This window comes from Penicillium vulpinum, assembly GCF_028829585.1.
Source record: "Penicillium vulpinum strain IBT 29486 chromosome Unknown utg000004l_segment0_segment0, whole genome shotgun sequence".
Lineage (NCBI taxonomy): Eukaryota > Fungi > Ascomycota > Eurotiomycetes > Eurotiales > Aspergillaceae > Penicillium > Penicillium vulpinum.
The window spans coordinates 7865502-7889138 of record NW_026643244.1 but is presented as its reverse complement, the minus strand read 5'-3'; the positions used below and the strand labels follow the sequence as shown (position 1 = coordinate 7889138).

Sequence of the window (23637 nt, the reverse complement as noted above, 5' to 3'; positions counted from 1 at the left end):
TATTTAGTAACTAATTGTTCTTTTTGCTGCCTAAATACAGTGCAGATCGTCCGTGGTTGCATAAAATTAGCACCATGTCTATGCATCTCTCTTCTTCACGAACTCATTGTCGAAGTCTAGGCCCGCGTCGCATCTAATTATCCCGTACGACGCCGCCGAGTCCAACTGCCGATCCTGCTCCTGGGAAAAGACCTTGGCCCGTTTGAGATTGTCTAAGATGAGTTCTCCGACTGGCAATCTAGTTCCCGCCGCAGCGGCACAGCCAAGGGCGTGGTCAACATCCTTTAGAGCCAGATCTAGATTAGACCACGGAAGTGTGCCTATCGAGGTCAGCATAATATTTGTGCATGTCTGGGTGGAAACCTCACCCCTAGGCGGCATATATACACCCTGGGTCAGCCGCTTGGAAATCATGGCTGGGAGAGGTCCGAACTGGGCTTCCAACAGCATCTCAACTACATCACAGCCCAGCTCACTCTTCTCCGCAAGTACATGAGCTTCACCGACGATCTCTGTCAGACCCGAGACGACGAAGTTCCTTGCATTTTCCTTAGACGTTGTGGCACAGACATTGCAGGTTTGAGTCTAGAATGAACTCACCCAATGATTTTCAGCAGAGAGGCCTTTTCTGGCTGCTTTGCTACCTCAAGAATATCACGCGCGACCACGCCTTTGATATACGGGGATATTCGGTGTATCGCGCAGCGAGCACCCGCAGCGACAATTAGGATCCTTCGATCTACGGCCATTGGGGCGGAGCCAAATACAGGACCTGGATAACATAAGCGTGATAAATAAATTTCAAAACCAAAGAAAAACGGTGGGGGTCGAGCAACATACCCGACACCAGAAAGGCATTTTCCTGGGCCAACTTCGCAGCAACAGCCTTGGTTGTATCTGGATGGACGGTGGTTGTGTCAACAATAATCTTGTCGGTCAGACATCCGGTGGAGATAATTTGTGCAATTATGGTCTGTAGTGCTTCATCGTCACTAGTCTGATTGTGTGGTTAGGAATCTGAGATGTTAATCTAGGTCTGAAATGCCTACCGAGATGAAGATAATCGTACTCTCCTTGACCACGGCAGCGACAGAGTAACATTGAATGCCACCAAGTTTCGCCACAGTATCCCCTTTGGATGTAGTGCGATTCCAGAACCGCAATGGTGGTTGGCTCTGAGCACGGAGATGGTTCTGGAGGTTTGTTGCCATTGCGCAACCCATGTTTCCGAGACCTACAGGAATCACCTGGCATTAGCGAGGGGTTAATGAAGAGGGTGCTATAATAGAGGGACATGCCAATCCACCCTAGTTGGGGAGGTGCTGGACTAGTCATTTTACTCTGTCGTTTCGAGGGCCTTATTTTGGTTGCAAGGGGAGATGATTGAATAGGTTTCTGCAAAGATGTGCCTTATAGAGTTCCATAGGGGTGAAAATCAAATTCGGCTCAATCTGGCTATTTCAGTTCAGTCTCCACGTCATACAGAACATCCCCATTCAACACCCCAGACATAGACATGCCCCAGAATCGATTGACGTGCAACATAATCCACATATACCACTCTTTGCACCACACCGCCCACGGGGACTGGTTACGGCGCATCCTGCCATTGTGTAATGCAACCTCATTGATGCGTTGGATGCGCGGGCGGCGGATCTCATCAAATCGGCTAAAAACCTGACCTAGGTCCGCATAGTCCCCAGCTTGATACTTTTCCAACAGTCCAGAAAGCAGTAGCACATCCTCAAACGCGAGGGAGACACCCTGTCCAGCGTGAGGTTGCACGGCATGGGCGGCATCTCCCATCAGCAACACCCGAGGGAATCCTTGTGGTGTAGCTGAGGGCAGAAACCACCGCCCACCGAGTGGCAGGCGATAATGCGGGTAGAAATGCAAATCCCTACTAGCGTCCACTAGCTGCCGCAGATATTGCCCCCACCTTCCATGCACGCTGCCCAGTACAGTCGCGAGTGAATTACGACAATCCGCCAGCTCTTTCTGTCGGTGAAGTGACCAGCCGTCACGGACGTCGGCCGAGGATGTCCCTGCGGGCAGAGGCACCTCCTTGCTAAAGAACCAGAAGATTTGCTTGGCGGCACACGGCGCAGTGGCCAGCATACCGTGGGGTGTAATTGTTGAATGCAGGCAGGTCGCATCCTCGGGTTCTCGGTCTACTAGGTCGTCCACAATCGATGATATCGCTGCAATGCCAGAATAGACGGGCGTAATCTCGGGATCGACGTGTAGCCTGCGCACAGACGAGTGTATTCCATCACAACCAAGGAGAAGGGGGGCCGTGTCACTAGTGCCGTCGGAAAAGGTCACCGTGACGGAGTCCCCATGGTCGTCGATGCAGGTGACCTGTTTGTTGTAGTGGATAGGGATCTGGTATTTCTGCGTGGCCTCCCGCAGTAACTCGACCAGATCCACCCGATTGATCCGGAGATAGCCGAAGCCTGTCTTTCGTTTAGCTTCCGTAGAGACATCGACTTCGCTCAGCACACTGCCAGATGTGGAGTGTAGGACAGTTTTGGTGATTTCGACACTGCGCGGGATAATCGTGTCCCAGAGACCGAGTCGGTGTAGAACTCGCAGACCATTTGCAGGAATGCCTAGAGATCCCCCAATACCTGCAGTTTCTGGGTCGCGTAGCTCGTAGATAACCGGGCTCAGCTTGTTCTGTTGAGCCAGACGGATCGCAGCTGCGAGTCCGGTTGGTCCTCCTCCAATGATAATGACCTATATGTCGGTCAGTGTGGCTCTATGGAAAATAAAAGTAAGGGTACAGACTTTTTGGAGGTCATACATTGTGTCTTCGATTCAAGAGAGAAAAATCGAGTTCCAGGAGGAGATGTTATGGATTGATATATATGTAGATGTGGCACAGAATGTCTTCAGAAGCAAGAAATACCCACTATATGAATTGATATTGGCGCCTTGCAGCCATACACAAATCAATGCCAGATCCATTTTGCGGTCAGGAATGTACCTATAGGAAACTTTCGAGTCTCATGTAGGCAGCTGGATTGAGAATCAGGGGTTTGATTTATGTCACTCGCACATGCCTCAAATAATCCATCACTGTTCAGCCTTTTCTCCGGTTGAACAATTCACCATTGATGAATTCATCACCAAAAAATGGCATTTACCAACCTCACACTCCTCCTAGAGGCCGTCGCTGATCAAGAGGGTAGCGGGAATATTATCTGCTATCCTCCCCAAAACACGACCAAGCCCAAGTCATATTCTTACCACCAGCTGCTGCAGGCCGCCCAGAAGGCCTCATGGGCACTGCGATGCAAACAAGAGGTGTTCCCTCGAGGCCGGGTGATTCTCATCCACTTAGACACTCACTGGGAAAGCATAGTCTGGTTCTGGGCCGTCACACTGGCCGGCTGTATTCCAGCTATGTCAACATCGCTGTCCAACAACCCGACAGCGCGCATATCACATTTGGAGCATTTAACTACCACCCTAAAGCATCCCGGCTGTCTGACTACAGCTGCTAAGCTGTCTGAATTTGGAGGACAAGATGATATCACGCCCATTGCTGTGGAGTCGCTAGACATGGACAACGCCCCGATCGCAGAGCTGCTCGATGTGTATCGCGACGCCAAACCCGCTGACATCGCCATCCTGATGCTCACATCTGGTAGCACCAGCCACGCCAAGGCGGTCATTCTCACCCATAAACAGATATTCACAGCACTGGCTAGCAAATATAAGGTCGTGCCACTGCCCGATGAGACCTCGTTCTTGAATTGGGTCCGCTGCGACCACGTTGCGGCTATTTTAGAAATCCACCTGCAAGCTCTGTTCGCACGTCAAGACCAGGTACATGTGCAAGCGGCGGATATCTTATCGCACCCACTCGCATTCTTGGATATTGTCAATCGTCATCGCGTTTCCCGTACCTTTGCGCCCAACTTCTTCCTCGCTCGCATCCGGGCCGCACTCGAAGGCCATGGCGACCGCTGCATCGCATACAACTGGGATCTTACCTGTCTGCGGTATATTGCCTCAGGTGGCGAGGCGAACGTCACCAAGACTGGTGCTGCAGTGGCAAAGTTGCTCGCTCGGTATGGTGCCCCTGAGACCGTCATTGCTACGGGCTTTGGTATGACAGAAACATGCGGTGGCGCCATCTACAACCTAGACTTCCCTAGATACGATCTCGACCGAGGTCTTGAGTTTGCATCTACAGGAAAGTGTATGCCGGGTCTGATTATGAGGGTCACCACTGTCGCGGACCATACCATCGCACCGACTGGGGTTGTGGGCAACCTCGAATTGACAGGGCCGATCCTTTTCGAGGGGTACTTCAACAACTCAGCCGCAAACGAGCAGTCATTCACCAGCGATGGATGGTTCCGGACGGGCGATCTGGCTTCTATGGATGACCAAGGCAATCTCCACATGATGGGCAGGGCTAAAGAAGCTATGATCGTCAACGGCGTCAAGTACAGCCCGCAGGAGATTGAGACTGCGCTAGATGAGCCAGGCAAAATTCCTGGCCTGGTTCCGAGCTTCACATGTTGTTTTTCCTCATTTCCTGCAGGTGGTGACACAGAAGTAATCTGCGTGGTGTACTTACCAAGCTATGCCCCAGACGATAGCACCGCGCGAGCCACAACAGCCGATGCCATCGCGAAGATTGCGATGATGTCTACAGGCTCCAGACCACAGGTTTTGCCTCTTGAAAGGTCGCAACTGCAGAAATCCGCTCTGGGCAAACTATCACGAACCAAAATCAAGATGGCGTTTGAGAGAGGCGAGTACGGCACAAATCAAGAGATTAATTCGCAAGCAATCAAACTGCACCGGGCGACCTCCCATGTCCATCCTGCAAACGAGCTGGAAAAGCACTTGCTCACTCTTTTCATCGAGTCCCTCGACCTTCCCGAGGATGAGTTTGACGTGCGGTCCTCTCTCTTCGACATGGGCGTCACATCGGTGGAGCTCATCAAGCTCAAGAAGTCCATTGAAGAGAAACTGGGTCTCTCGTATGAAATCCCCATAATCACCTTGATGGTGAACCCCACTGTCCGCGACCTTGCCAGCGCGCTGGAGGACCAGCATGGTCATCATAAACGAGACGAGTATAATCCTGTGGTGACTCTGCAGGCTCATGGAGACAGGGCACCACTGTGGCTTGTGCACCCAGGAGTAGGCGAAGTTCTTGTCTTTCTTAATTTGGCAAAATTCCTGGTTGATCGAAAGGTCTACGCTTTACGTGCGCGGGGGTTTAACGAAGGCGAACAGCCTTTCGAGACGATTACGGAAGTTGTCAGCACATACCATGCCGCCATCAAACGAAATCAGCCGCGTGGGCCGTATGCACTGGCTGGGTATTCATATGGCACAATGCTGGCCTTCGAGGTGGGCAAAGTGTTGGAGAGCCATGGGGATGAGGTGCGTTTCCTGGGCTCCTTCAACCTACCGCCTCATATAAAGTCCCGCATGCGACAGCTGGACTATAAAGAATGCCTGCTGCATCTCTCGTACTTTTTGGATTTAATGACCGAAGATCGAGCGCGGGAACTGGCAGCAGAATTGCAAGGTGCAACTCGGGAAGCAGCTCTTGCGAAGGTGATGGCGGAAGCCAATCAGGATCGGCTCATCGAACTGGCCTTGACACCTGATGCTCTGACAAAGTGGGCAACCCTAGCCTTCGCCTTACAGAGGATGGCTGTTGACTATGATCCCACCAGCTCCATTGCTAGCATTGATGTCTTCTACTGCAATCCTCTGGCCGTGGCGGCCTCGTCTAAGGCTCAGTGGCTCAGTGAATATTTGAGTCAGTGGAAACATTTCTCGCGCGCCCCGCCGTGCTTCCACGATGTTGGAGGTGCCCATTACACTATGTTAGGGCCAGAACATGTCTTTGGTTTCCAAAAGACATTACGAAGTGCGCTTGATGCAAGGGGGATTTAGGATTTATTCAGATGGAGAAAGTAGCGAGGCAGGTGAGGGCATTCATGATAGCAAATAATCAGGATTAAGGAATACTTTGTCTAAAATATGATGTACGGCAGGTTTTTGGTGCCATCGCGCCAACCCATATATTTTGTTTACCGCCTATCTTACGGCCTTACTCTCATCTGTATACTCCTGTAGGCCTCTGCCAAACCCGCAAAGCCTAAAGCCCAGCCCAACCCAGCCCACTAATAGGTTAGGCTTTGGGCCCATTATTCGGGCCTATCGATAGGTTATGGGCTTATACCTTGAGCCTATAGGGCCTATAGGGCCTATAATAGGCCTCTATTATTTATCAAACAATACAAATATACCAACCTATTGCAACTGTATAATTAATACATTTTTTGCTGGTTTTTTTGGGTATTGAGATTACTATCCAGGCTTTATATAAATAAACATTTGAAGCTATACGTGAATTATTATATTCTTCCTCTTCTTCATCTTCTTCTTCCTTTACAAATTTACAAGTAAAGTTATAGAAAGTAATAATTCAAATGATTTGATTCAATTAATAAGATACTAGAATTAGTGTTATATTCGTATAATTCCTACTTCTTACTATAATAATGCAGGTTTTTAATCTACTCGAAATTGATGTATACTACTAAAAATTCTTATCAATCTCTATCGGCAAACTACTGTTAATAAAAATCGTTTGGTTGTGGAGATATAAGTGTAGTATACATCGATTTTACTATGGTGTTTCGACTGCGCAGCTCGCTTGTGTGCGCAGCTCGTATGTGAAATACGTTATACCAAGATAATATTTATGTATGCAGCAAAATAGGTTTTGACAGGGACCTATAAGGCCCCCATCGCCCGGCTTATTTATGGGCTTTGCAGAGGCCTAACCTTGGGACCTCCCGCAGCTGGGTTTGTATTGTTGATTAATTACTAATTTTCTGCCTGGCAAAAAGACGGTTGGCGCGATGGCACCAAAAACCTGCCGTAATGATGGTACCCAAACAGGTCCACTCATCAGAGAGCTAGGCTCGTTGAAATTAATTTTTGATGGATTTGGAGACGAAAGGACAAGCACATATCACGATTATTATTACATGGCGCAAAATATGTTCCTTCATTAATGTATGAACCCAAAACGCTATATCAAGGCGTCAAGACCAACGATCAAATAAAACCAGGGGGGCTGTCCGTAATCACACAATATTGATCCTCCCCGTTGCATATCCTAAAGTTTCTCAAAGTATATATCGCTTCTTAATCAGATCGGATGCTCTCTCGGCCACGGCATAAAGGGTGCTTGTCAAATGACCACAGAGCTGGAAAGGCAAGACAGAAGCGTCAACTACTCGGACATTGTGAGTACCGTAAACCCTAAGCTCATAGTTGACAACGCCGCCTTTATCTCGAGGCAGCATGCTGGCAGTACCAACTGGATGGAAGTTCGACCTGTCTAAAATAGGGTCAGTGAATCCTTCTGGGCTCCAACTTGAAGAGGAAATACTGACATTTTGACATAACCCAGTCCTCCCATGTAGAGTCTGACGCATTTTCCTGAACATGCTTCAGTCCCGGTGCAAATTCCTCTCCCACAAGGTTGCTCAGCGGAGCGGTCTTGAATGCCTTGCGGATATACCGAGCAAGATCAGCATGAGCTTTCAGATCCTGGCCAAACATGAAGTAGTTTGGGTTTATAGAGGGTGGCTGGGAGGCATTTTTGGACTTTATGTGAACACTTCCTCTCGAAAAAGGAAGAAGAGGCCAGTATTCGCTGGAAAAGGTGTTTCCAATAGGAAGTAAGACAATCTCCGCGTATGGAACTTGCGATTTGAATATTAGATCGTGCTGAACCTGGAAAGCAGCCAGAACATTGGCTTCCTGGACTGCATCATTGGAGTATTTCGATACGTTTTTTGCATAATCTGCCAGGCTTGAGTTGACAATAGATGCAAAAGTGAGAACATTATCACCAAATATCTGATCTGCTGATGGTAGCGCAGAAAAGGTCGGGGAACCGAGCCAAAACTCGTTTCCTCTATAAGAGAACCCATTGTTGGTCTGATCTTGCAAATTCTCACCAACGGCGGAGATGTTGACTTGGAGAGGGATTTCAAATCGACGGAGAATGTCGGGATTTCCAATACCAGACAGCTCCAGAAGCACAGGGGATTTGAGGGATCCAGCCGACAGAATTACCTCCTTCGAAGCGTATATTATCTCAACCCCCTTGAGTCCGGTAACTTCAACTCCAATAGCAATGGCCTCACTGGAATCATTTGCCCAAATGATCTTATTCGCGTAAGTGTGTGGCATAACCTCGAGATTGGAGCGATTCTCATAGGGCCAGTAGTAAGCTCTGGCCGCATCATGGCGAACATCAGCGTCACTGTCGACGGTATTAGGGTGAACCGTGAGTCCCACCATGTTACCACCATTGCAATCCCTATTGTAGGGGAGACCTAGTTGATTGAACGTCTCATCGAGTCCAGGTAACAGGCTGTTGTTTGTCATTGCTCGAGGCCAGCCTACTTTGAGTGGGCCATGTTGGCCATGATGGGCGATGTAAAAGTCAGCGCCACGAGCAATTTGATCTGGTGTGGGCACTTGGAACTCTTCTGATTTTTTATAGTATGGGAAAAGGTTGTTCCAATTCCAACCCTTGTTTCCGACTCGTTCCCAGGTATCAATTTGTACTTTTTGTGCTCGAGTGTAGGACATCCCTATATGGAGAAGTGTTAGCACAGGCGCAATAGGCTCCCATAGGTTCATTCCATCGAAAAGGCTAAGTCAAATTACCGTTGATGGTGCTTGTACCACCGATGGCTTTTCCAGCACGCATAGTCTGTTTCAATCCTCCTGCATATGTTTGGTTTTCGGTTTGGTAGGCCCAGTCAATATCTGTCCCAAATGATTGACCGTAGCCCGTCACAGAAGAAACGTTAGCATTATTGAGCACTGAATCCCCAGCTTCGATCACTGCCACAGTGAAATTCCTCATCTCTGAAAGTCTATTAGCAAGAACCAATCCGCTCGTACCTCCACCGACAATGACAAAATCGTATTGTGGGTGTGAGCCATCTTTGTTCTTTGCATCCACCGCACCTAGCCAAATAAGTGCACAGCTGATTGTTAAGAGGCGCATTGTGGTTGACTGAAAGAAAATGTCACTTCCTCAGAGAGAGGAGCCGCGGGTTTCCTTCGTACAACACACACAGATTACCAAGTGAATATAGTGTTTAGACAGCATTGGGGTGTTGGGAATCTCACAGATTTACTCAACCCCCGTCAGTTGTATCAGGGTTGCCTGGTTGGCAGTTGGAATGTCTGATCCATTCCCCACATGCATGTAGAATGTAAAAGGTACATGCGGAGGGCGTACTCAAAGAATATGAAAAAAATAAGTATTGAAGCACCCCTTGAGAGATTCCATCTTAGTCTGCATAAAATGGAGGTTGGGCCATTTCTACTCATGACTCGTAACTAAGGTCATCTGCACACGGAGTAGATGTTTTTCCATGCCTGTGTGTATTTAGGGCTTCGAGCTAATGTTATAATATTCTGTGCTAAATAAATCAGGTTAAGAGTGCATGTTGATTTTGCTTTCCTTGAAATTGATCCTTCGTCGACTATTTGTTAGGGGATGTATGCTAGTCTTTATCTAATGACATTTCCTAGATTTCATACTATAGACCTGCTTAGAACCCAATATCACGAAGTACATATCAGCTATCTTGTCCTTCGGGTTGCGTAAAATAATTACAAGCGTGTTTCCCTACTAGTTATATACTTTCTACATAACCCTGTTTCTGGTTCATGAGTCAAAAACATAGGCTGTGCATGTGGCTTTTTATGTATAACCTTTGATGATGATATATGCACCCGGTGATATTTTCTGCCTGCAATGCTGTACGGTTACTCTATACCTCTACTAAGTACTCCGCATTCACATAGTACTGTAGGCAGACAGACCCTCAAGAGCTCAATCTAGTCCAATTGCAAATTAATTGATTCGAGTCCAAGTTTAGCGAATCAGCCCCACCTCATGCAGCTCGGCAATATTCGAACATTACCGACTAGCACACATCCTCGATCACCAACTTTTGCCCATCGTGTTCGCCCAGATCCAGCTTCAAGGTGCGCCCAAACAGTTCAACCAGCATCTCGAAGCAGACCTTGGTAATAGCGGGATCATACCGGCCCTTACTGAGCTCATCACGGATAAAGGCATCTGGATAATTATTCTTATTAGCATATTTGTGTTCGATAGTGTCAAGATGATTTTTTCACTCACGTTGTGCCCAAGCGACTTCATAGAAACCGAACAAGACACCCTTATCATGTAGGGTTTTACGGATGAGATCGCGCCCCTCGGGCGGGACGTGGTTATCATTTTTGCCGAATATCTAGAGTATATGTTTAGCAATTCATCCGAATGAAAGCAATAGAGAACAAAATCAAGACATACCATTAGGATCTCACCCTTGATATCCCCGGCTCTCTCTAAACTATCGTCATTCTTACCCAGGGCAAGGGTCTTGCTGTGGATATCCGTGGCAAAGTAACACACGCTCGCCTTAACCCGGCTATCCAGCGCGCAACGATAGGCCAGATGGCCACCTAGACACATGCCCGTGGTACCAACTTGGCCATTGCAAGTGGGCAGTGAGAGCAGATAATCGACGCTAAGACTAGCGTCTTCATCATAAGCAGCAAGTTTCTGATACACAGTTAGCGCCGGAAATTAATTATAAACAAAAACAGCCTAATGAGCAACAAGAATAGAGAATGCAAGTTAAGCATGTATTCGCGGCCGCTGTGTTGTTTGGCCTACCTTGCTAATTTTCCATGCATTCCCCTTGTCCGTGTCCTCCGCGTCATACTTGAGAGGTTCTGGGCCAGTGAATTCATGGTAGCTCGAAGGGGCAGCACAGATATACCCCTGGCCTGCGATCTGGCGTGCAAAGCGTGCCACGGGGCCCGTCACTATGGGTCAGGATCTTTAGTTGAGCTGTTCGAGCATGCTCGCAAAGGGAACGCAAACCTTGATAGATCTCGCTGAAGACTACGACTCCGGGGAAGCGGGCTTTGGGGTAGCCTGGGATTGTTGGGTGGAAGATATAGATGCCTGGTAAATCGTTAGAATTGCCATTATAAAGGAGCAATGGCTTTATAGAGGGGAGGTAGAGAAGCTATTGTGTACATACGCATCGAGCCCTGTCCATCCGCTTTGGTGGGGACATCATGATAGGATTCCTGGATCAGCATCGCGTCTCTCTTTTTGTTTCAAATATAGAAATATATCGGAATTGATTCGAGGAACCAATTGATAGGCGATTGATGCGCGGCGAAAACATTATCGATAACACACGCGGGGCAGTCATGTGCTCCGCTTAGGCCGTCCACTGTCGGCCCCACTCCGGGTTTTGATACGCGCACCATCGATTTTACTACCCGCACCATTTTACATAAGCAAATCCTTAGATAATCAAGAAATCACGGGTATAATCGGATGAAAAGTCATGTGATTATCAACCTCATCTATCAATTTACTGGGCTGATTGTAAGATAGATAGCAGATAAAAATTGTTGATATAGTACGGAGTACTATTTGACTATATATTCCGGAGTAAGTGATCATATTAATCCACAAACAGCATGATTTAGCCCTATAAACTAGCCCAATCGGGTAGTGTACAGGTTCTTTTACTCCCTCAATAGGCCTAAGGTTCCTTTTAAGTATCAATTACCTGATCTTATCAGATCAAATCGGTCGATTTTATTGGATAAAACCACTCTATTCTGGTTTATTAAGCCTGTTCCAGCACAATTGCACCTAATTCTACCACCAAGTATACCCTAGCAGTAGAAACGGGTAGAAAACTACCCAATTGGGAAGGTAAGCAGTCCAAAGAGGAAGCAGAAAGCGCTAAGCAGGTGTTCCGGGTGTGAAGAGACTGGATATACGTTTAGGAGATACCCGATGCGGAAGTTTTGATGTTATTTGTGTTGCTTAATGCGGAAATAATTGTTGTTTGCTATTATATATGTATCAGATTGATAGATAAGGTTGATAATTATATGATTTTTCATCCGATTATACCCGTAATTTTTTGATTATCTAAGAATTTGCTTATGTAAAATGGTGCGGGTAGTAAAATCGATGGTGCGCGTATCAAAACCCCCCACTCCTAATGGATTACATAAGAGCATTTAAGCACCTGGGCACCTTCCGTGGACTCTACATAACTACTTAACTAGCCAAAAGATCATATCATATTCCCTTAGGATAGGGTATGTAAAGACCAACAGAACGTGAGTTCGTTATTGCACCAATATAGTATTAGGCCCTAACATTTGTTGGGGACCACAACATCTCAACAACCCGGCGTTATGTACGGAGTACATAGATAACTTTGATTGCCTTTGAGTGCAGGGATTATGGATTGAATCAAATAGAAAGTATTCTTATAGATCAACTTCGGAATCCAAGCAATTCTAGGTCGTACAAAAAAGTTATGAATAAGTTATAAAGTGGATTCCAAATAAGTCAGAGGCCACCATAGAGGAAGGCCGGAACATCTTGGTTCATGATCGGTGCAGGTATTAATAATCTAGTTTCCGAGGTTTCTTTCTTATGTGATAGATCATCACATAGTACGGAGTACTAGAAACCCGGTAATACGACTGCTTTGCAGAGTAGGGGAAAAAGCTGTCGAATTGAAAATTTGTGACTCTAGAAAATGGTACTCGGCGATGAATACAGAGAAAGAAATTCTGCCATTAACTATCAATGGGAATGAACAGGGAGAAAAAAGGAGAAAAGAGAAAAGAACAAAAAGGAGAAAAAAGCGATGGGAAGTCCTGAAGAGAGAGATGTATATAGCTGACTACAATATCCTAACTCCATTGAGGTCACCCCCCCAAAAACAGGGATTCATCCATGCAATATCTACTATGCAGGGTAGAAAAAGATCCAGTCTATCTTGAGCTAATAATTCGATTAATTTTATATGTGCTCGATGAGAAATCCCCAGACTTCAGCTCAACAGGTACACTCATGACTTTGAGACATTATGTACAAAATCCCAACAACGCACTCTGGGTTTGAAGTTTTCGGCTCTTCTCTGCACAGACATCGAGTTTCTCATCTTATGGAAAGACCAAAACTGTGGAAGCCCCATGATGTTGATATATGAACCACATTCAAGCTAAAATCCTAATCCGGTATCGGAAAGGCTACCCATATGAATATCTCGACATGGAGAGTCGAATAAGCAACGCGCGAGGAGTTACTTGAAAATCTTGTGTAGAAGATTCGCAGAGCTCTGGGCTAGTTCTAAGGTCTTTTTCGGTGAGGCAAAACACTGGTGTTAAGTTGTAGCTGACCTCGAGAAGACCCTGCTTAGCAGCCCCCAGATGAACTTCTTATGATATTGAACATGGAGTAATGGCCAGTGTTAACCAATTCTTTGTTTCCGCCTCACCCAAACCTCCTGGTCCGTACTCCCAGGTGCCGATGAATCGCGCAGCTGAACCTCCCACACCTTGAGTGTGTAGTTGCCACGATCAGCGCGCCCAGAGAATATATCAAAAGACCAACCATGCTTGGGACATGTGAGACCGGCGCTGAGTATGATTCCAAAGTCCTCAATATCAAAGAGGTTACCCCGTGAAAGCGGGAATGATGAGTGGGGGCATTGCTAGAAAGGATGAGCGTAATCCTTCCGCAACTAGAGGATGGCTCTAACTCACATGATCCACAGCATGATATTTGCCCCTGTATTTGAACACCAGGACTTGGTCCTTCAGCTCTCCTGGTAGGTCAATGTCTTCGACTTGCTCCATGGGGCCGTTTGTCTTGGGAATCTTGAAAGCCTTGCATCTTGGCACAATCCGGGCATCATCATCAATGCTTGGGAACTCGGATGCCAGGCCAACCAGATGCCAGGCTGCAGTTACCCGCGTGAAAGGATTCATTGCGAAAACGAGAGATTTGTCTCTGTTGGGGTCAGGAGAAATCTCCCACGTCCTCTCCCACTTCCGCCCCACCAATTCCGGTGGGGTCTTTCACAATATGTATTCAAGATAATATCTACACCGTACGGGGAAATAAGAATAGGATGGGCAACTTAGCAGAAGAATTACGAAAGTGTTTCCAAGGCTCCACTTCATGTCACATTGATAATCTTTTGGATGAAAGTGTAGATTTCATCAATTTCTCTTTCTAGAGCTAGTTTAGATATCCTAGAACATCTTTGGTTTTTGATTTTGATTCTCCCTGGATTTCGTTTCTGAGGAAAATTATTTTGCTACTACAGTTGTCATCAAAAATGCAAATCAAATCCATCTGAATAGTAGCAGTAGATGCTGCCGCAACAGGGGATTGAAGCAGCATAATGATGATCATCTTACCCCATAAGACATTGGAAGTATGGGGGATATGGAGATCCAGCGAAATTATTTGACACACATAAAACCGCAACCTTCACGAGCACGCTCACAAGCCTTCTTGAGAGCCTGCTCCTCAACATCCGTCCACTTGTAGGTCAGCTCATCCCATGGCTTGCCAGACCGGAACTCCTCGCGGTACTTCTTGTGAATTGACTGCAAACGGCCCACTTCGCGTGGATCACCTGTTCCAGAGTAGACTATGAATAGGGTACAAGGAGGAAGAGATTCGTAAATGCGCGAGATGTTAGAGACCGTCCGGGAGACAGTGTTAGCCAAGACATCGGGCTGCGGAAGATTTGTCGAGTCCCCATTGCCAACGGTTGTGGTCGGTGTGGTTTCTTCAGGAGGAGGAAAAAGAGTTGTGGATTCGTTGGCGTTATTTGGGTCGGGGAGACGGCTGCACCAACCACGATGATATTCGAGGTCACGAATGCGAGCCCAGGCAAAGTCAACACCACCAGCTGGGATGGAGGGGTTGGAATCATCGCCATTGATTACGGCTGAGACACCGCTGACGACTGCATCGTCATCTCGGCATCCAATGGAGACAGTTGCCTGGGCACCAAACCCACGTTCTGGGTTGCCCCAGTCAACCACAGCTCCTGTTCGTTCTTCGCCAGGACGAGGGAGATAACTTGGTCGAGTAGAGCGCGATAGCCGACGGAAGATACTCTCGTTGGAAACGTCGCTCGTGCCCCAGCGCTCGCCTTTCTCGCACTTTAATTTCACAAGTTCAAGGACAGCACGGGCGTCTTCGACGGAGTCATGCCCAGCCATCCCATTTTGTATCTGTTTGTTTTGGTATTTCTGGGTGAGCCATTTCAGGCTACATTTCAGTGGTGGACCACGTGGGTGTGGGTAAATGATGCTGGTATCGACAATGAACGGGTGGACAAGTTTGAGTGCTGTAAGGTCGGAGTTGAGGGAGTGTCCCACGAGGATGGCACGCGGCGTGAGAAGAGTCAAGAGCCGTTGCTGAATATCACGAAGGGTCGTGGTGACTGGCTCAAGCATCTCTGGGGTAATCCCAGAGTAACGTGTGAGATAGTTGATCACCGGCCGTCCTGGTTTCACCAGTTCATCAAGGACCACCTCGCCGTCCCAGCCTACCATGCTGATGCGTGTGAGTTCGGACTGACCCCCCTCAGTAATACACATCTCGCAGTCGAGCGAAAAAACATCTCGCCCAACAGTGACGCTGCCATTTTCAATTTCCGCATCAGGTGGTTGAGCAGACTCCAGTGTCTGAACTTGAGTATCCACCCATCCATCTTCTGCCGACTGCCCGCCTCGCTGACGAGCCTCCACCTGGGAGGATCTCTCAGCATCCGAAGTAAAGAAGGCAGGATGCAAAATAAAGTCATTTTCGAGTAGATCCTCACGCGAAGCAACAAAGGCTGTGATTGGTGTTCGTTTCGGAACGAAGCCTTTATCGACCTTTGCAGGACGCGCACCCTTCGCATGGGAGTCGTCATTTTTAGTCTTGGGGGGTGAGGACATAAGAATGGCCTGCAGTGGCGAATGCACCTTGTTATATTTGTTGTCGCCCGGCGCCTTAACAGGCCAGATATGAGGAAACATGTCGGCCAGCGGCTGAAGCGGTTCGGGGAGGGTATCGCGCGTGAGAGATCTAGGATTGAAGCGATGCGAGCGGTCTGGTAATGGGAGGCCCTGTTTCCATCGCTCGTAATCGGCAGTGTGTTCGTCTTCAGGTACCTCGTCAGTGGCTCCAGGCGGATTCGACTTGGGTTCCTGTGTCTCTTGCTTCCCAGTAGCTGATTCCTTTTGCACAGAAATTGTCCCATCAAACATTCCAATCTCTAGGCCAGGTACCATTAGTACAGCCACCTTGCGCACATGGCCAGAATGCTTCATGGAGATCCATTGGGGCGCGATGCCATCGGCGAAGCAATAGAGGAGCAATCCCTGGAGATCGGCAATTCGGATAGGCGCCTGTAGTTTTCCCTCAGCATACGTGAGATCTGGGTATTTGACTTTCTCGCCATCAACTCTTTTGCGCTTCTTTGACGCATGGCTACCATTAGAACCTTCACTGTTCGGGTGATCGCTCTGCAGACGAGACAATGTATCGGCCACACCGAGTCGCTGTTGTATGGGTTGACCAACTGGGTCGTCTGAGCTAAGCTTTCTTTTCCTATCTCTTCCCATATTGTCTTTGGATTTGCAGGTTCCTTACTGAATCTCAACATGGAAATTCAGGATGATATGCGATAAGGTCACGTGGTATGCATTATGATCACGTGTACGGCGATATGTATACGGTACGCCAGAGACGCCAGAGACGCCGAACAATCTGATAACCGGAAATCTAGGATCGCCGTGCAGGGGGCTTATTTTTGGTATCCATCACGCCATTTTTCTGACACATCCCCTTCGCTTCTCGATTTTGGCTTTACATTGACATTTGTTCGAACTTGTCTTCAAAGAACATACCTCTCATCGCCGATTCTCGCCTTTGCCATCCAGTTCCACTCGTATCACTCCACTTCATACACACTCCACGATGTCGACACTCACTGAAGTCACATCTGAGGCCGACTTCTCGTCGCATCTCTCCTCACTGTCACCTTCTGCATTAGTTGTCCTATACTTCCACACTCCATGGGCTGCCCCATGCGCGCAGATGGGCGCAGTGCTTTCAGCCCTCGCTTCGCAGTACCCCGCCACTGCCCCGCCCACCATCTCGTTTGTCAGCATCAACGCCGAGGAGCTACCTGATATCTCGGAGGAGTATGACGTTTCTGCCGTGCCATTCGTCGTGTGCCTACGTAGCGGCCAGATTTTGGAGTCAATCAGTGGAAGTGATGCCGTGAAGGTTCGTGACGCTGTTGAGCGCCACGCTGGCCGCGGAAATGTTGTAGGTACCGTCGGTCCGATGGACGGTGTGAAAGCCAACATCCCCCCGCCGCTATCTGCTGTGCCTCGTGAGGATGGTCCCTTGACTGCCACTCAGATTCCCGTCAACGCTTCTGTGTCTCCTTCTGCTGATGCAGCTAACGCAACAGCTGTTGCACCTGGCCCCGCCCTGACACCCGAACAGTCCCGGGAGGCACTGTTTGCCCGCCTCGAACAACTAGTCAAGGCAGCATCTGTCATGCTGTTCATGAAAGGAACACCCAGTAGCCCGCAATGCGGATTCAGTCGGCAGCTGGTTGGCATTTTACGCGAGCGTAGTGTCAAATACGGTTTCTTCAATATCTTGGCCGATGAGGATGTGCGCCAGGGTCTGAAGGAGTACGCTGAATGGCCCACTTTCCCTCAATTGTGGGTGAATGGAGAATTGGTCGGTGGTCTGGATATTGTATGTGTTCCGGCCCACTCTAGTCATTTGTTTCGATTATTAACTCATTGTTACAGGTCCGCGAGGAAATCAACAATGACCCGGATTTCCTCACTGATCACTCTGTTAACAAGCCCACCATGGCTGCTTGAGTGAGTGCCTGGTTGGTCGTTGCACGATACCCATGACCCCCCTGTCTCTGGGGCTAGATGCTAAAAGTCTAACATAATGATAAACCTCTTTGTCTTGGTACGGCTTATATGGATGTCTGATCATATCGTATCCTTCGCATTGTTGCGGGACATGCCCTTGCTATATATTGAAACACGCAGTGTCAAATCAAACCCACTCATTGCCACAGATCATTCCTGTTGACCATGACGAATTCAACACAACCTCTTCACAAGCTTGCGCTAGCAGTTCCACCTACCCTACCTTGTACCCCAATGACTGTGTCAAGTGATGGCCCTAAAGCTGCGCTCAGGTTTCAGAACATGAATACATTAATATTTACAGCCTACATTTGTAGGCATGGATCATGGATTGAGAACTTGGATCATTCCAGGCTAAAAATATTTCACATTTTTATATTCAATCGATTGATCTTTGTCCATTTCGCCTAGTTTATTCTTTTCCTGTGCCCTCATCTGTGTGGTCCCCATGAACCTGACCAATCTCTTGTTCTCCCTCAATCTCTATTGATTCACCTTCAGCCACCGTTCTAGGAGCTTTTTTCATCCAAACAGATGAATATTTATGCTTACAGACGGCAAAGCGGGATAGCAGAGCATCAGTATCGACATACGCGCCTGCTAGCCAGCGAGATCCTACGCTAGCATTGAATTGGCGGCGAGCATGGACAATTCGTCTGTTGTCAAAGATAACACAATCACCTGGGTTGAGTTTGAGTTCAAAGATGCGCTTCGGATTATCAATAATTGAAGTGAACTTCGCAAGGGCGTCTCGTAGTTTGTTCACAGACTCAGCATCATGGCCTTTCCCGTCATGTGGTGGGAGAGGAGACTGAAAGGGTGGCGAGTAATTGACGTGGCGTAGTTCCCCTGTGTCGGAATCATGCTCAAAGACGGGTCGTTCGTTGTAGTAGATGTGGTCCTCATGCCTATACTCGTATCCTAACCGTTGCTCGCGAAGCACGTTATACTCTTTTGGATGTTGCGCATTCATGAGTTTTGCAGCCGAAAATGTGTCCGCGAACAACGACTCGCCACCCGAACATGAGTTCTCCAGACAATGGAGGAGTTGGTATCCCGGTGGCTCGTTCATATACATCAAATCCATGTGAAATCCAAGGAACTGGTTTGTATATGCCACATTTCTCGCCTGTGGAACGGTGCGGACATCGAATGTTGATCCGTAGAAGGTGTTTCGTAGTGGTCCCATACGTGTTGCAATAGCTTCAACCATCAATCGTGAGTCTGGAATATCCTTCACAAAAATAAGGCCCAGACGCTGCAACTGCTGCATCGCTGTGGCAAATTTGGAATCATCGGCAATATAGTCCGAGTAAGACACCCAATGTTGAGTTTTGTCCATTTGAGCCCGTCCCCACATGATCGGCTTGCTGGTAGCACTCCGATGTTGGCGATGAGTGTTGAAAATGGGGCTTTTTAGAAAGCCACGGTCCCAAGTTGATTCATGCGCAGTCTGAGATCCCTCACTGTCATTGGCCCATCTAATTGAAAGTTTTTTCCCATCCCAACTGATCAGGCTTGGAGCAATGTCCTTGGGGATATCACTTGTGCGGAACGAGCGTTGCTTAGAGTGTTGATCCTTGCACACCACACACTGGCATGAATCGCGCAGGTAGGTATATGGCAGTTTTATTGTTGTGTTTTTGTCCATATGCAAGTACATTTCCTCTTTTCCAGCCCAAATCGACTCTTTTCTACCCACTTTTTGAACGACGGCATCCGTACAGGATCTCCTTATAGTCTCGTGGGAGGTAGAATTTTGTACATCGCTCTTGGAGTTGCTAGGTTCTTGTAGTATAGGCAGTGGATGTTGGATATTCGGGGCAACAGGATTCAATTTGTCGTGAGAGTCTGCCTCTACGGTGCTGTTGAACCTACTTGGGGTGACGATCAAGTTACGGCGCGGGGCAGAGCATGACAAGGCTCGTGGCAATTGCCAGAGGGTAGCTGAAGTTCGGAGACGATGCATGAAGGGTCCGTGAAGAATCTAAGAAGGAGAGATGATCAGTGAAAGGGCAAAGAGGGGCAAATTATACCTTAAGGGGCAACCGGGACAAATGGAGCGGAGTTATAATTACCTCGGCCTTCCGGAGATTCAATGTGACTATTTATGCCTGAGGCATGATTAGCACCCTAGACTGTAACTGACACCTCAGGCAGGATTCTCATTCTTCTTGGCATGATGACATCGGGGGCTCGGAACTTACGTAAATTGCCATTGACGTTGTTTTTGTTTTCCGCATTCCAATACACACTCAACGAATCAATATGGATCTTCATGCTTCAATTCAAAACCTAGACCCAACCATCCCTACAGGCATCTTCAGTCTGTAAGAAAAAACATTTTCAACTCATGTCGGCCGGGGGCGAGCATCTCAAAGATGAAGGCACCAAGCGACAGGTCGTGTTGGCCGGCGGAATTGCAGGGCTGATATCGCGGTTCTGCATTGCGCCACTAGACGTCGTCAAGATCAGGTTGCAGTTGCAAATCCATTCTTTGTCAGATCCTGCGTCCCACGTCAGTGTCAATGGGCCTATTTATAAGGGGACATTATCCACCATGCGGACGATCATGAAGCAAGAGGGAATTACTGTATGTTGAAAAGAGTGCCTTGTTTCTCAATGTTAATTTTAATATCCTGACCCAAATCTCTCCCCACAGGGCCTCTGGAAGGGCAATATTCCTGCCGAAATGATGTATGTCTGCTACGGCGCCATGCAATTCACCGCGTATCGGGGAACAACCCAAGCCCTCTCCCAACTCGGCTCCTACCGACTCCCCCAACCCGTCGAATCCTTCATCTCTGGCGCAGTGGCAGGTGGATGTGCGACCGGGGCAACATACCCGCTTGACCTTCTTCGCACGCGATTCGCCGCACAAGGTCCGGACCGTGTGTATCGCTCGCTGCGGGCCTCAATTGTGGAGATCGCTCGACACGAGGGCGTACCAGGATTCTACCGGGGATGTTCTGCCGCTGTGGCTCAAATTGTGCCATACATGGGGCTTTTTTTCACAACATACGAGGCGCTGAGACCAGTCATGACCTGGGATGCTCTGCCTTTGGGTACAGGAGATGCCGCAGCCGGTGTGGTGGCCAGTGTACTGGCTAAGACGGGTGTATTCCCACTTGACCTGGTGCGAAAGCGCTTGCAGGTACAGGGTCCAACAAGAACCCGCTACGTTCATCGCAATATCCCGGAGTACAAGGGAGTCCTCCAAAGCATTGCCATGATTGTCCGCACCCAGGGTGTGCGTGGTTTATACCGCGGCTTGACTGTCAGTCTACTCAAAGCGGCACCGGCAAGTGCGGTGACAATGTGGACCTATGAACACGCATTAAAACTCCTTCGAGGGCTCGATGTCGCAGCTGACAGTTGAAGGGGATCTTCAACTTGTATCACTAGTATAATTTTGCATGGAGCATTTGATGGCGTTGTCAATAGAAGGTTGTATTAGAATAAGTCGAAAAGTAAAATAATACTCAAGGAATTTAATTTGTTTTCATTTTTCAATCCGATTTCTTTCAAGACATATTTTGATCACTTTTTTCGCCTTTCGCTCGACTTGCTTGTCAATCAAATTCGGCGTCTCGGCGGTCGAACAACCACAGAAACCCGTCACAGAAACACAGTGCGGCAGATGCTCAGACATATCGAGCATCATATCAATTTGCTAGAAGCAGCAACAAGGCAAGTGCATATTCAGTACTCGACCCCTTCAACCACGGTCTCCTCAGCGACCTCCTCGTAATCCTTCTCAAGAGCAGCGAGATCCTCACGGGCTTCAGAGAATTCGCCCTCTTCCATCCCTTCACCAACATACCAGTGGACAAACGCACGCTTGGAATACATCAGGTCGAAGTTGTGATCCAGACGACTCCATGCCTCAGCAATGGCAGTGGTGTTAGACAGCATACTGACCGAACGGTCAACACACGCAAGTTCATCATCAGGACAGCGCACAGGCTTTTGGTAGTTGATGCCCAACTTGAATCCGGTAGGACACCACTCAACCAAACTGAAGGTACCCCTAGTCTTGAGGGCGTGCACAGCCATAGTGCAGTCATGGGGTACAACATCACCCTTGTAGAGTAAAGCCACCGCCATGTACTTGCCCTTTCGTGGATCGCAGTTCACCATCTGGTTATTGGGTTCAAAACCTATGACTGAGTTAGCAGAATCTTACACCCCATTGGGAAAGAATTCACACACACTGGAAGGTGAGATCCTGGATCTTGAAACTCTCGTGAGAGCTGCGCTGGCTACTGATCACTGGAGCATATGAAATCAAGGGATAGTGGATACGTGGATATGGGACAAGGTTGGTCTGAAACTCGGCCAAATCGACATTGAGTGCACCGTCAAATCGCAAGCTGGATGTTATGGAGCTCACTACCTGAGCAATAAGACGGTTCAGATGCTCATATCCAGGGCGAGGAATATCCAGGTTACGTCTGCATATGTCATATACGGCGTCGTTGTCAACTAGGAAAGTACAGTCGGAGTTCTCAATGGTGCTGTGGGTTGAGAGGACGGCATTGTAGGGCTCTACCACGGCAGTCGATGTACGCGGAGAAGGGTAGATTGAGAACTCCAGCTTTGACTTCCGCCCATACATACTGGTCAGATGATCCAACAACAGTGAACCAAAACCAGAGCCTGTACCACCACCGAATGAGTGGAAAATCAAGAAGCCCTGCAGGGAATTGCAGTTCTCTATGAAGATATTAGTGGAGACATGTCAGGGTTGAGGGTCAAGTTGGCAGGTTCGTACCGGCCACATAACGAATTTTCTCGATCACATCTCCACAAATCTCTCTCCCGACGGTGTAATGACCCCGAGCATCTGCCACATGTTAGCCCCTGAGTTACAAGCTTTCATCTGCAATATAATTGGATTGTACAGTTGTTTGCAGCATCTTCGTTTCCACTGATCAGCTGTTGTGGACGAAAAAGATCACGATAAGTGCCAGTGCGGATCTCATCGATGGGCTAACGCAATTATTCAGCTGATATGCTTGGTAAATTTGTGATCCGATATATCACATACAGATGGGTCAAGGTCGACGAATATGGAACGGGGAACATATTTGCCGCCGGATGTCTCAGTAAAGAAAGTCTCGTAAGATCCGCTTTTTGCGGCGTTATCAGTAATATCGGGATCGATAAATCCATCAGGCTTCAAACCGTGTTCAAGTAGATACCTGCATTGCATCTTGGTTAGCGGCGAGTTTGGAGATACTACACAATGAAGAGACGTACAGTTCCCAGGCAGCATTACCAAGCTGTGTGCCAGCTTGGCCAATGTGTATATGGCAGATCTGGAGAGTTCAAGGCAATATTAGTGTTTCTTTGTTTCAATGCTGATTTTGCTTTGGTTGGAGTGGATGAGAGCCAGTGTATCTTGGTGTTGGGAGGGAAGCATAAAGACAGGTCAACACCATAGACACAATAGCAGTGCAGCAGAATATTGGAACATTCGTACCTCGCCTCGCATGGTAGATTGTACTGACAACTTGGGTTAGAATAAAAAATGGGAATGAGGATGGAGTGAAGTGGGGAGAGTTGTGCGTAAGAGAAGATGTCGGGGGGACAAAACAAGATCTCTTTGACGTAGAAGCAAGCAACCCCAAACTTACGATGACAATGCGAACTATTCTAGAAATTCCCATAAAGCCTACCTTATATGTGTAAAATTATATTATCTATCTTTAAATGGTTGCAGTGATCTCA

At 47.9% G+C, this 23637-nt stretch overlaps 11 protein-coding genes across 11 annotated transcripts; 3 read left to right on the top strand and 8 right to left on the bottom strand.

Annotated features, from left to right (window-relative positions):
* Window positions 1-78: 78 nt before the first annotated feature.
* N7479_011515 (NAD(P)-dependent oxidoreductase) lies at window positions 79-1223 on the bottom strand (the record flags this gene model as incomplete). The annotated part of the gene is made up of 5 exons (XM_057259206.1): window positions 79-320; window positions 369-538; window positions 601-772; window positions 841-997; window positions 1050-1223. 5 exons carry the CDS (start codon window positions 1221-1223, stop codon window positions 79-81), a joined length of 915 nt encoding a protein of 304 aa, XP_057106664.1.
* Window positions 1224-1455: 232 nt separating this feature from the next.
* N7479_011514 (FAD-dependent oxidoreductase) lies at window positions 1456-2808 on the bottom strand (the record flags this gene model as incomplete). The annotated part of the gene is made up of 2 exons (XM_057259205.1): window positions 1456-2739; window positions 2791-2808. The coding sequence occupies 2 exons, from the start codon at window positions 2806-2808 to the stop codon at window positions 1456-1458; spliced, it is 1302 nt and encodes a 433-aa protein (XP_057106663.1).
* Window positions 2809-3138: 330 nt separating this feature from the next.
* Window positions 3139-5934, top strand: N7479_011513 (non-ribosomal peptide synthetase; the record flags this gene model as incomplete). Its single annotated transcript, XM_057259204.1, has 1 exon — window positions 3139-5934. The coding sequence occupies one exon, from the start codon at window positions 3139-3141 to the stop codon at window positions 5932-5934; it is 2796 nt and encodes a 931-aa protein (XP_057106662.1).
* Window positions 5935-7178: 1244 nt separating this feature from the next.
* N7479_011512 (GMC family oxidoreductase) lies at window positions 7179-9082 on the bottom strand (the record flags this gene model as incomplete). Its single annotated transcript, XM_057259203.1, has 3 exons — window positions 7179-7393; window positions 7449-8660; window positions 8737-9082. The coding sequence occupies 3 exons, from the start codon at window positions 9080-9082 to the stop codon at window positions 7179-7181; spliced, it is 1773 nt and encodes a 590-aa protein (XP_057106661.1).
* Window positions 9083-10013: 931 nt separating this feature from the next.
* Window positions 10014-11205, bottom strand: N7479_011511 (dienelactone hydrolase family protein; the record flags this gene model as incomplete). Its single annotated transcript, XM_057259202.1, has 6 exons — window positions 10014-10168; window positions 10232-10343; window positions 10406-10657; window positions 10772-10923; window positions 10982-11065; window positions 11145-11205. The coding sequence occupies 6 exons, from the start codon at window positions 11203-11205 to the stop codon at window positions 10014-10016; spliced, it is 816 nt and encodes a 271-aa protein (XP_057106660.1).
* Window positions 11206-13397: 2192 nt separating this feature from the next.
* N7479_011510 (Rieske (2Fe-2S) protein) lies at window positions 13398-13917 on the bottom strand (the record flags this gene model as incomplete). The annotated part of the gene is made up of 2 exons (XM_057259201.1): window positions 13398-13640; window positions 13693-13917. 2 exons carry the CDS (start codon window positions 13915-13917, stop codon window positions 13398-13400), a joined length of 468 nt encoding a protein of 155 aa, XP_057106659.1.
* A 480-nt stretch (window positions 13918-14397) lies between these two features.
* Window positions 14398-16560, bottom strand: N7479_011509 (RNA exonuclease; the record flags this gene model as incomplete). Its single annotated transcript, XM_057259200.1, has 1 exon — window positions 14398-16560. The coding sequence occupies one exon, from the start codon at window positions 16558-16560 to the stop codon at window positions 14398-14400; it is 2163 nt and encodes a 720-aa protein (XP_057106658.1).
* Window positions 16561-16915: 355 nt separating this feature from the next.
* N7479_011508 (PICOT family protein) lies at window positions 16916-17844 on the top strand (the record flags this gene model as incomplete). The annotated part of the gene is made up of 2 exons (XM_057259199.1): window positions 16916-17713; window positions 17770-17844. The coding sequence occupies 2 exons, from the start codon at window positions 16916-16918 to the stop codon at window positions 17842-17844; spliced, it is 873 nt and encodes a 290-aa protein (XP_057106657.1).
* Window positions 17845-18316: 472 nt separating this feature from the next.
* Window positions 18317-19873, bottom strand: N7479_011507 (putative Gamma-butyrobetaine hydroxylase subfamily; the record flags this gene model as incomplete). Its single annotated transcript, XM_057259198.1, has 1 exon — window positions 18317-19873. One exon carries the CDS (start codon window positions 19871-19873, stop codon window positions 18317-18319), a length of 1557 nt encoding a protein of 518 aa, XP_057106656.1.
* Window positions 19874-20257: 384 nt separating this feature from the next.
* On the top strand, window positions 20258-21283 carry N7479_011506 (thiamine transporter TPC1; the record flags this gene model as incomplete). The annotated part of the gene is made up of 2 exons (XM_057259197.1): window positions 20258-20497; window positions 20567-21283. 2 exons carry the CDS (start codon window positions 20258-20260, stop codon window positions 21281-21283), a joined length of 957 nt encoding a protein of 318 aa, XP_057106655.1.
* Window positions 21284-21606: 323 nt separating this feature from the next.
* On the bottom strand, window positions 21607-23401 carry N7479_011505 (tubulin alpha chain; the record flags this gene model as incomplete). The annotated part of the gene is made up of 7 exons (XM_057259196.1): window positions 21607-22064; window positions 22117-22620; window positions 22679-22750; window positions 22809-22896; window positions 22955-23108; window positions 23167-23225; window positions 23390-23401. The coding sequence occupies 7 exons, from the start codon at window positions 23399-23401 to the stop codon at window positions 21607-21609; spliced, it is 1347 nt and encodes a 448-aa protein (XP_057106654.1).
* Window positions 23402-23637: the final 236 nt, after the last annotated feature.